This window comes from Aythya ferina, assembly GCF_964211825.1.
Source record: "Aythya ferina genome assembly, chromosome: 17".
NCBI classification, from domain to species: Eukaryota; Metazoa; Chordata; class Aves; order Anseriformes; family Anatidae; genus Aythya; species Aythya ferina.
Window position 1 is genome coordinate 13,020,584 of NC_140316.1, and position 11,913 is coordinate 13,032,496.

The window sequence follows — 11,913 nt, forward strand, 5'->3', positions numbered from 1 at the left end:
TTGCTAGGATAGCAAGTACTTATGTTACATTAACACTACCCCTTTAAAAAAAATCTGCAAGGGACTTCAGTTACCCTAAAACCCCGTAATACTTTCTATCTGCAGAAAAAAATTCTAATAAAATGTTCTATTGAAAGTGATCAAATTTGGCAAGTCAAAATTGTTCATATCATTCTGACTATTTTAAGAAGTGTCAGTATGCGTTATTGCCAATACTATTTTATAACTAAGAGCTGTAGTAATTGAAGAGGAAGAATACTGTGTTAATTCCCTCAACAAATGCACTAAAACTAGTATTTGTTCTCAAAAGGAAACAGACAAGAAACAAAATTACAAGATGTCCCATCCTTTGTTCCTCAGCTGGAACAAAGCCACATTTTGTAAGCCTATACAAATGACTGCTTCTTAGCTTTGCAATGTTTATTTCCTGAATTCAGGACTTCATTCTGGACAGTTGAGTTGACGTGTTGATCAGTGTATGGCTAAACAAACTGACAGGCACTTTGCCTTGTTGGCAATACTTCTGAAGCTTTCATTTCACCTTTAGTCAATACTTTGTCTGGAATTTATGATACATAGGCTCTTAGGAATCTAAATCTAGCCATACATATTGCTTGCACTGTATGAAGCACCTGACACTACAGTGCGCAGTTCCTCTTAAACCAAGAAACTCCAAAACATTTGTGATTTGGTATTGTAAAATATCTGCGTACCTGCCACACTCCCACAATCGCGTTGGCTACTAATATAAGTAAGATTACAAAAGGCTCTACAAATGCTGTGATTGTTTCTTCACCTTCTTCAAACCAGGCCAGGACCTGAAAGAGAGAAACACTGATTTAAATCAAGTGATTTACATTGACACCTTGCAAACCTAAGACACAGTGAATTTCAGCTTGAGGTTCAACTCCTCAGACTTCAGCAATTTTGAAGAACCCTCAAATCTTCCAAGCTTTAGCTCCTGAAGGAGTTGGCAATATGCAATGGAAAAGGAGAAAAAGAATCTTTACTGAAGTAGTACGAAGTTCATTCTGAAACCTGCTCTTCTTTTAAAGGAGAAAGCTATTTTTTTGGGAACCATACTGCTACTCTTGCTTCAAAAACGAAAGCAGAAGTTGTGACAACGGCTCCAGCACTGAAAAGTTGCAAAAATTTTTCATTACTGTCTAAAACAAGATGCAGACTGATTAGCTTAACTACTTAGAGCACTAAAGCTTCACATGATTAACGTTTATGCATAGCTAGATTCTGAATTTTAACTAAATTGGTCTTTATCAGTAACTTATACAAATGAAAATAGCTTTACAAATTTTCACTGAGTGCATATGAAAATAAATATCTGCTAATTAAAATACAATTAATGTCCTATTGAAGCATTTAAGTGAACGACACAATTACATCTGAAGTTGAATTCAGAGCCAAGGATCTGATAAAAATTAAACTTTTTTTTTTTTTTTTAAAGTAAATCAACAGAAAAACTTGCATAAAGGACTCCAAGAAGATTTTAATCCATTTGCTTTCAAATCATGTTCTAGTTTTAGGCTTCTGCCATTCATTTGGCTTCAGGAGAATGGGTAAGCATCAGGGCCTCTGCAGAGTTCTGTAGCTACCAAAGAAAAGTCAAGCTAACGTGACCAGAGAGGAAGAGCTTTTTCGTCAACATATTGAGCAACAGGAAGCCTGGAAAGTGACAGTAAATAGGAACAACGTGTTGAGATAATTAGGACTGGTAGTCAGGCAACAGCAGCAGTCTGAATCACTGACTGCAGTGAGCAAACCGTTACTAAAGCAAGCACCATAATTCCACTGACATGCTGCTCAGAGCTATTGCTCAATTGTGAAACACTCCAGGACGTTAAAAGGAAGAAGGAGCAGCAGCATGAAAGCCTCAAGCAGAAAGCAGACTGTCAAGCAAACCCAATGCAACAACAAATTTTATTACAAAAGAATAAACTTGTAAGACCCAGGTTATGATTAGTAAGACTGAACCACTCCAACTGGCAATGCATAATTTGGAGGGTCTGTGTAATCCCTCTGGAGAGAGATTTACTTAGGAATTCTTATGCTCTTCACATCTCAATGCCTCTTCCCTCCTCCCACACCACACATCTTCAATTCCCAGTAACAGCTTCTGCCATTTGACCTGCTGAAGCGCAGCCTACACGGTAGTTTTCACTCAACACATTACTCCTTACATCATGGGCAGCTTTTATTCTTCACCAGCACTGTTGCCTCTAGCAGAGTTATAGAAATGGCTAACAGCATGTCCCAGTTTCCTTGGCATATACAAAGCCACACACCATCAGAAAAGCTGCTTAGTATCCGTTTCTTCCTTCCCTTTCTTTATTGGGATTCCACAAAGCCAATGCTGCTTCCAAAAAAGTAAGGAAATCCAATCATTTTGTAGCATTCTTAACAGAGCAGACAACTGCAAGGTTAACTGAAGTAAAACATCTGCTTTACATAATACTAAACCATAATCTTTGCAGATTGAAGACCATGTGGGTTGTAAAGCAACATCGAGAAAGCCTGCAACTTCAAGAGGGAAGGAAAGTAGCTACAAGAACAGCATGATCCACGCGCATCAAGGAGAGCCAAAATTAAGTTTGAGATCTTTCTTTCAATATACCATTATTTCAAAAAGAGCAGATGAACTCAAATCCTAACAGTACAAATCTATCAAGTTGCTTTAGATCTTCACTGTTGCTTGTTTGGTAAAGTTACTGATCTGTGACTAGATTGAAATGAAATACAGTTAATCCTGGAGGCAAGCAGCACACATCTCACCCGCAAAAGTTCCACACAATCATGAACTGTGTAACAGAACCTACGCTGTGTAGTCCTAGAGTGCAAACATAGGCATGTAAATAACAGAACACCTGAATGCGAGTCCTTGGTTTTACTATAGCAAACTACTGCTACATTAGCACTCCACTGAGGACATCTGTGACCAACAAGACATGCTGTACTAACAAACGAGGGTTATTCTTTGGTAGTAGCCTAAAGTTAACAAACACAGCAAGCTCAAAAGGTAGAGCAAGGAATACATGTAAGTTTAGGACCATTTCATTATGCATTTTTGATAAAAGATTGTAAATCAAAGCCTAGTAGAGACTGTAATTCTTGCCCAAGGCATTGAGTATGTCAAAAAAGCTTCCATTTGCACACTTTAAAACCCTAAAGCGGGTTTTCCATGAAAGATCTTTGGCTACTACTCAGAAGGGCCCCACTATATTTTAACCACTTCAACTCACACATAGAGAAGCTTAATTACCACATCATTGGTCCCCAATGTACTGTTCAGGTCAGTAGGAAAAACTATCATTTAAGTTTTAAAAAGCAAGAAAAAGATAAAATAATTGCTCAGGGGAAACAGAAGCCTGACAGCATAAGGGAAATCACTAGCAAGACCTACCAGTCCCATACCAACAGCCCACACAAGCAGCTTTGAGGACAACTTTCATTCAGCACATCTGATTTAGCGTTGCTATACATGGCTTACAGAAGCCTACTTTATCCAGAGCATAATGGGGTGGACCTGCAGGATACTAAGTCCAAAAACATGCAACAACAGGCAAACTGCACTTAGTTTTTGTGGTTATTTAAAGAAAGGGGGTCAGAAGTACAATGCAGAAGTCAGCCAACAATGAGGCAGACTACTGATCAATACAGCTGCAAGAACAGAAGCGTCCTTACAGCCTTTTGCATTTCTACAAATTAATATCTGTGGATTGTGAAGTTAAGTTATGGTGGCAAACTGCCTCACGTGTCCATTTGTCATTAAGTAACAGAAAGAATAAAATGAAGAATGAAAGTTTCAAGATAAAATTCTGTTGCCCGGCAGGCTGTACCTACTACCAGAGGAAAAGCAAACAGTTTGTTGTCAGCAACCTAACAAGGCTTTTTTTTGTTTGTTTTTCATTTTGACAATGGAAACTTTGAAGCAAGCAGGCAGATTAAGACCTCATCCTGACAAAAAAAGTTTTAGACTAATTAAAGCTAGTCATGTAGAACTACAGCAAGCCTTTAAGAGAGCCCTCTTCTCACAGGACACTAAGTTAGGATTCAGAATGTTTTGGACAGAGTACTAGCTACTATTGCTCACAAATCTTTTAAATTATTTTTCTTCTCAATACAAATTTGCTTAATTTTAAGCAGATACAAGCTTTTTTAGCAGTCCTGATACTTGTTCTAGTTACTTGACAGTTACCCTGAAGACCAGGAAATAATCCCCAATTTGCTAACAGATTTTATTTTTAATTGCTACACAAGAAAAAAAAAAATCTTGGCCAGAATTATTGGTAAGGAATCAAGAATTTTATTGGGTTAGCAGATCATAAATATCCAATAGTTTTGCTACTCCATACTTCTAAATCAAGTACATTCCTGTGATTACTGTAGCAAAACCAGGGACAATAAAGATACATAGTACTTATAGTTTAATTTATACAAATTAAAATGGAATCACAATTGCTTCCTACTCCTTTGTCACCCCACCTATCATTTGGTGTCTCGGGTCCTATTGAGTAATCTGAGTTTGGCTAAAAGCATGCCAATGTAATGTACTTCAGCAGCCCTTATCTCATGTCACATACAGCTCCTGACCTTACCAGGTAGCTCTGGGGTGATCCCAGGGCAAAGCCTGCAACATTTTACTGGCACATCTAACTCCCTTCACCAGCGGCTTTGTTCACCTTTTAACACAGATGAGCCTATATTTTAATGCTAATTTCCAGGATATAACCAACATCTCCAGCCTAAATCACAATATATTGTTTTCATCTAAACACACACATCCACTAGCAGAAAGAGACCCAGAACATTTACTTTTAAGTTAGTCCACGCATTACAGAAGTAATTGAACCAAAGAGGAGTGCTCTCAGGATGCTGAAGTTTTAACTTTAAAATACAAGCTTTTACAAGCACATACTTCATCTTGTAGAAGAAAACTCAGTAGAAATGTGATGCAAAGATAGGACTGTACAGTTAAGCACACATCACATTCTTCAAAGCATTATTCCCAATCTGGGGCACAAGTAGCATTTTACAACTTGTTGAAGTGATTTATACAGCAAAGCAAGCTTATTTTTAATGTAAATACTGTAGATTTTAGTGCATGTTATCGACGTAGCAAGGATTAAAAGCTGGATTTCATGGTAAATTGAACATCCTCTTACTTACACCTAGAAAATCAAGCTACCAAAGCCCCTGAACCACTGAGATGCATTTCACTAGTTACCTCTGTAAAAGCTTCACCGTGTCCGACAAAACACTGAGACAAGATCTGAGTGCGCATGTAGATCCATTTACTTCAAATCAGAAATGACATCGTTTCTCTTCAAAAACCATACTTAAGGCCAGTAAAAATATTGGAGAAACAACAGTGTAAGAATTGAAGCTGTTACTAACTTGGCACATCTGTAACAGCAGTTCCGACTTGGAATGTAGCACACGGTATCTACAGCCAAGGCAACAGGCAGCATATGACCCCCGCGATCAGCTAGGGTGACAAGGATTCAGCTGTTAGTCTGATTTATTTTACTGACACATACCTGACAGGGCTTGTGGGAGTAGAGGACACAAAAGGCACTCTGAACACAGAATATTATGGTATGTAATAGGTGATGTTGCTACACAAAAATGTAGCTGAATGCAGATCTCGATGTTAAAGACTTTTTTCTGTGCCATCAATCATAATAGTAAAAATCTAATACAATTTAAGACCACAACACAATTACCAGAAGTTTCCATGATACAAACTAGTACCCTAACATACCTTCAGGTTACATCTCTTAGACCTGAACCTTCAAGTTCAATGGTTTCTTCAAACTGACAATGAAGAACTCCACTACTTTCACTGCCCTAACAGCACCCATGCCTTTCCTGCAAGCACACAGTGCCAACTGGCTGCCACTAGCATGGTGAAGTACATTCTCCATCTGATCTTCAGTAAACTCAACAGCTCAAATTCTAGCAAGTTTTAGTGACACATGCAAAGCTTAAAAATAAAGTCAATCCTATACTCATGCCTAATTTCAATTGTTGGCCCTCCCACTAGTAATTCAAAGACTTAGCAAGATCTGGGGGTCATTCATTCTTAAACCCAAGCTCGTTAAGCCATTTTCCCCCATTGTCATGCAAAGTAAACAATTCATTTAAGCATCTGTGTTGGGTCCGTCTGAGCTGGAGCATTTAAGCATCTGTGTTGGGTCTGTCTGAGTTTCCACAGAAACTCCCTTTTGGATATACACCAGGTCTATAAGTACACCAGGTCTGTAAGTCTTCAGCTGGAAGTTATTTCAACCCAGAGCCATTATCCAGTCTTCCTTCTGCTGGTACACTATCCAACACCCTACCTGAGTACTGTAGTGTCTATCAAACAATAAAATATAGGAAGAAGTAGTCACTGAACTGAAGTGTGAATGCACACATCCGTCCCACACATAAGTCTGAGTGGTCTGACACTGCCCGCAAGAAAGGCAAAGTCTTATTAGATGGAAGAGCAGTTCTCAGTGGTATTACTCAATATCCTAAAGCAACACAAATTTAGTTGACTCCATTTTAAGTTTAATTATCCATTTCAGGATCTCTAAGGTACAGGAAGTTTTGCATGCTTTCCAACAGTACAAATGGCAAGACTGAATTCTTAAGGCTTGCAAAAGACAGCATAATACATGCATTTAAGTTAACTTCTAGTATTAAGTTGTTCTACCATAAGAATGACTTAGCATAATTTATTAGTCTCAACTTCACGTACGACTCCAGTATTTAATGTAGTATTTTTCAAGTTCTCTCATGTATAAACTACTGTCCACATGCTTAACACAGCTACACACACTCTTCAAACATTTTCAGGAGCACTAGAATTTAGTTGATATTAATTCCACTCAATTTTACAGCAATACAATCTATGAACACATTCAACAGTTCCTTGCAGCCACTACCAAAGTCTCTAATATGCTTTCATGAAGAAGTGTCAAAACAAAATAAAATCAGACAATGCACGATCACATTCTGAACAGGGAAAAAGCCAGAAACTAACACAAAGGAGGAGTGCTTTTAAAGTGCAGAAATAAAATGTATCAAGTTTTTTCCTTTACATTTCATTAGAAGGAAAATCCCTGCTATTCCCAAAATAATCCTACAGCAGGTAGCCATAACTCTTAAATAGGAGACAGAGAAAAGGAAGAGCAGTAGCCCAAGGTCATACACCATGCCAGTTTCACAAAAGCAGAGAACCCAGATCTACCCTATGCTCCTTTTGACTACAGTCTCCCCTTAATTAGGCAGGAAAATTAAGCATACTGAAAAAGAGAAATTGAATCCAGTTACTAATAAAGTTTGCAAAGCGTGCTTGGCAGTGCATATTATATGACTGCTGTCAGTCTAGTACTGTACTGAATACTCATTCGGTAATTAAATCTTTTAAGTTTGGTGAAGTTGGTTTTGTCACTTGGTTACAATAAAAACAAAATATATGTTGGAAGGAAAGGCTAACAATATTCTGTACTGTCATTTATTTCATCCCCTTTCCATCCTCTGGGGAAAGAAAATGAGAAAGAGAAGAGGAAAAAAGGCTTCTGAATGACCTGTTTATTCAAATTGCTATGGGCAGCCCAATTTCCTCCCCAGGAAACAGAAGAGTGAGTAAAGCACCTCTGTGTCCACAGCCAAGATCAATGCCACCAACCACTGCTCAGCTGGTAACGGTATATACATACCAAAACCCAGCGCATTTTGAAAGGTGTTGGTGTGGGGATAGATAAAACTTCCCTTGGTCAAGGATCAGCACCACAGCATGCGGCAGCAGCCACAACAGGTCAACCCTTCCCCCAACTCCACATCCTCCCCCATTACAGAACAGTTTCTCCTCTGCCCATCTAATTACCTTGCCCTTAGCTAGAGTCACAATTTCCACACCCCCTAACAGCTGCAGCTTTTTTTTTCCCAAGTAGTTAATTACAACTGGAGGGCAAAGTCTACTATAAACTTTTACTTCTACTGAAACAATTTAATATTCTGCACTTTTTTTTCCTGTCATCCAGCTCCCTAAGATGCATAGCTCTCATCTTCCTTCTAGACTTAAAACTTTGTTCAGATTTCTATTTTTTCTGTAAACGCATACACTTTACATATTGCATAAGATGACCAACTAAACGTGCTTTTTAAAAAAAATTAAATTTCATTCTTGTTCTTTTAATCCTGTACGCAAAGCAAGATGTTCATTTTATGACTAGACTATCCAAAGGTCAGTTACCAAATTTGGTCAACAATGGTGCCATCACAGCCGTCATCATTCTTGTCACTGTCAAAAGCAACAACTGTCACCTTGCTATTATCAGGAAGGGAAGGCAACTGGAATATTCGCCATGTAAATTCTATTTACAGTCTGCACTGCGTCCAAAAATGTCTTGCAGTGATTATACATTGAGCTTGATAACAATTAACTCAAAGGCAAGAAGGATGACCAGTTAAACACTTACTCAAGGTTAGTTTTCAAAGCCAACAAAAGCATTGGGAAATCCCACTTCAAATAAGCAAGCGGGGTTGAATAAGAAGTACTTTTAAAATACCTGCCTAGCATAGTTACGTACTTCTGACTCATGCAGTGAAAGACTCCCCAAAACTTTCTTCTTTAGCATAGGAAAAAAAATTCATTCACAAGGCAACCAATTTAAGAGAGAGCAATTGACTAAGCATCTTATACTTCTACCTCTTGAAGAAAGAGAAGGGTGTACAGCTCCTATATGTTGGAACATACGTCATTTCTGAGTCTGCAATATACAAGCCAATGAAATAAGAACAATTCATACTTACGAAAGATATGCAAGCTGCCAGCAACAAAATTCTAACTAGTAAGTCTTCAAATTGTTCAATCACAAGCTCGAGTAAGGTTTTTCCTGCAATGTGTAAAGATGACATTTAGTCATGAATATAAAAAAGGATGAACTATTGACAAGAACTAGAAAATTTCAAGAAAAAATGCTTACCTTCCTCAGCTGGTAATTCTGTCAGTCAGATTTTTTCAGGAAGCATGTCAAAGAGAAGAAATCATTGAAGAAACATTAGAGCATTATAAGGCATCCACCAGATACTGCTTCTGCATCGTACACTCAACTCAGTTGGGTTTGAGAGCCATACCTTAAGAGCCATTAAAGCAGCTCTTTTCATTGTAAGAACTGAATAGGCCTGCTAGTCTTGCATTTTAAGACACATACAGGTTAGCTGGGAGCTGCTAAGGGTTGTAAATTCAGCCAAGTCATCACTCCAGCCAGCTGTGTGACTTCTGCTGTTGCTGCATACAAAGGGTCAAAGGCTTAAAATGCTTTCCAAATGCTTTCTGACACGGATTTTCCTCCACAACCATTTAAAAAAATAAAAGAAGGAACTTGGTTCAAAATATTTCAAGTGCTTTTCTCCATTTCAGGATTTTCTCATTTCTGCTCTCTCTTTATTTCCCCACAACTACATTTAGCAATACGAGAGGCATAAAAGGGGAGTTAAAGCTAATAAAAAGAAATACACATAATTTTCTCACAGCTTTTCATTTTTACACAATGCCATCATAGTTCAAAAGGGACTAGTAAGGACAAATAATGAAGATTTTTTTTTTAAATCGCCCTATCTGACGAATTTTGTGTCCCGACTCCGGAGAAGAATGTAAAATGAGGGACAGAAAGGTATCGGAAAGCATAGAAAAATGAAGGTCAAGACGGACAAAAAACCCCACGGTGTTTCATTTCAGAATGGAAGAAGATTTCCCACCGTTAAGGTGAAAGGAAACGGAGGTGACATCCTCCTTCCCAAAGCAGCCCTGCGAGCTCGGGGTATGAAAGAAACCCACGAGGTGGAGTTCAAGTCAGCCATCTTCTCTCCCTCGCTCCTATTCCGGGTCCTGTAAGAGATGCCGGCTTTGCAAATACATACACGTCAGGCCTTGAAGCCGGGCCCCGAGAACGATGAGCGGAAGAGAAAAGAGTGGAGAGAAAAAAAAAAAAAGGGAGCGGAGGGAGAAAAGACGAATGCCAGCGACAGCATCCCCGCGGCTGAGGGGGCCGGTTCACCTACCGTTGGAGCCCCATTTCTCCTTCAGCTTCTTGACTTGCTCCAGGCTGAGCCCGGTGCTTTCGTTGACCCCGAAATAAGCCAAAACTTCCTCCACAGTCTTTGTGTGTGCGTTCTCCATGGCTGGGGCAAGGAGCAGCAAATGGTGCCTGGCTTTTTCTGCTTCTTCTTCTTCTTCTTCTTCTCCCTCCTCCTCCTCGTCAGCGGCGGGCGCAGCGGCGAGCCCCCTCAGCGCCTGGCTCTGTCCCCCACCGCCCCCGTGCTATCACCATAGACCCCCTCCCGCACCACAGGAGAGCCCCCGAGCCCACCTCACCGCCTCTCTCTTCCCGAAGGAGGCAGGAGGGGACGTTAAAAAAAAAAAAAAATTTAAAAAAGGAGAGGGGGGGGAAAAACCCGATGAAAAAAAAAAAAAAAAAAAGCCCCCGCCCCCCCTCCCACCCCACACGCCCTCTGAGGGAGCCGAGCGGGGCTTCGGGCACCCCCGAAGCCTGGCTGAGGAGAGCCGCTGCGGCCTGAGGGGCGCGGGGCAGAGCGCGGCCGGTTGGCCTCGCCGCCTCGCCTTTCGCCTCGCCGAGCTCCGAGCCGCCCCCGCGGCCGGCGATAACGGCTCGGAGAGGCGGGGAAGGAGAGGGGAGGGGAGGGGGGACACACACACACACAAAAAAAAAAAAAAAAAAAAAAGGCGCAGCCGCCCCGCTGCCTCCCTCCCAGCCGGGTGAGGGTCGCTACGCCCCCCTCACACACACGCTCCCAAGGCCGCCGTCAGGGCTGCGGGCTCGTTCAACCCCCTCCTTCCCTCCCCCCCGCGATGTTCCGTGGCGCACCGGCGGCGGCGGCGGCTGCTGCTCTAATGTAACTTACGGGAGCTGGGCCGCCCGGGGCCCCACTCGCCGCCGCGGCATGTGGACGCCGCTCATTGGCGGGGCGAGCGGAGCGGGGCGGGGGATGGAGCGGCCCCGCCCGGGGGCCGCTGAGGCGATGGCGGTGGCGGTGGCGGTGCCTGGCGCGGTCCTGCGCAACGCGGGGCGGCCGCCCTCCGCCCGGGGGAGGAGGAGGAGGAGGAGGAGGAGGAGGAGGAGGCGGGCGCTGCAGGCTTCATGCGGCGGCGGGAGAGCTTCCGCCCTGCCGGGGGATGAGGCCCAAGGGTGGGGGGCGAGCTGGTCCGGCTCCCGGTGGCAGCCGCCTCATGGTGCGGTCTCGATATGGTGGTTGAGGGGGCGCGGGGTGCAGCCCCGTCAGGAGGGATGAGGCGATGGGTGTCTCAGCGCAGCGGCCTGTCGTGACTGGAGCCGCGTGTGGGGTTGCCCTTGTTTGTGTCGTGATAGGATCGTCAAGTACCCAAAGGGGGGAGTGGGACTGTCTCCGCTTCTGTGGTGACAGGAGCCTCGTCCAGCCTTGAATCCACCCGAGGAGGGAAAAAAATCACGAGTTGTGTGCCAGCGTGCATGCACTGAGGGGTTTGTGCCCCAAAGATCGTGCCCCAGCTGTGACGGGGCCTGTGCTGACAGAGCAGTGCCTCCCACGAGACTTCCCCAGTTCCCATTCCAGCCTTCCCCAGTTCCCATTCCAACCGTCGCACCCTGCCCCGCCAGCATAACCGTAACACGCACACTCAGCCCCGGCTTGCACCGAGATAACATGAGGAGGTAGAAACTGCACGGTGTGATTTCAGCAGCGTGTGTGGTGTGAGATACCAGCCTTCCGCAGCGCAGTATCTCGGTAAGTGACACAGACTGAAAAACTAATATAGAATACAGAAAACTGACTGATTTAGCCATCCTCCCCAACAATTCACAGAAACTTCAGGGAACACAACACAAGCTGTTAGAGGGATCAGCACTGACC

The 11,913-nt window shown here is 42.6% G+C and overlaps 1 protein-coding gene across 2 annotated transcripts in view; it reads right to left on the bottom strand.

Annotated features, from left to right (window-relative positions):
* The window catches only part of ATP2A2 (ATPase sarcoplasmic/endoplasmic reticulum Ca2+ transporting 2), a 44,707-nt gene extending 34,410 nt beyond the window's left edge, over positions 1-10,297 (bottom strand). For both annotated transcript variants that reach the window (XR_014684331.1, XM_084491403.1), the window contains exons 1-4: positions 10,069-10,297; positions 8,991-9,008; positions 8,818-8,900; positions 714-818 (exon numbers count right to left, since the gene is read on the bottom strand). Coding sequence is in view for 1 of the 2 variants with exons in the window: in XM_084491403.1 (XP_084347529.1) it covers positions 714-818; positions 8,818-8,900; positions 8,991-9,008; positions 10,069-10,186 (324 nt within the window). In the remaining variant the exon portion in view is untranslated. The remainder of the gene's footprint in view (positions 1-713; positions 819-8,817; positions 8,901-8,990; positions 9,009-10,068) is intronic.
* Positions 10,298-11,913: the final 1,616 nt, after the last annotated feature.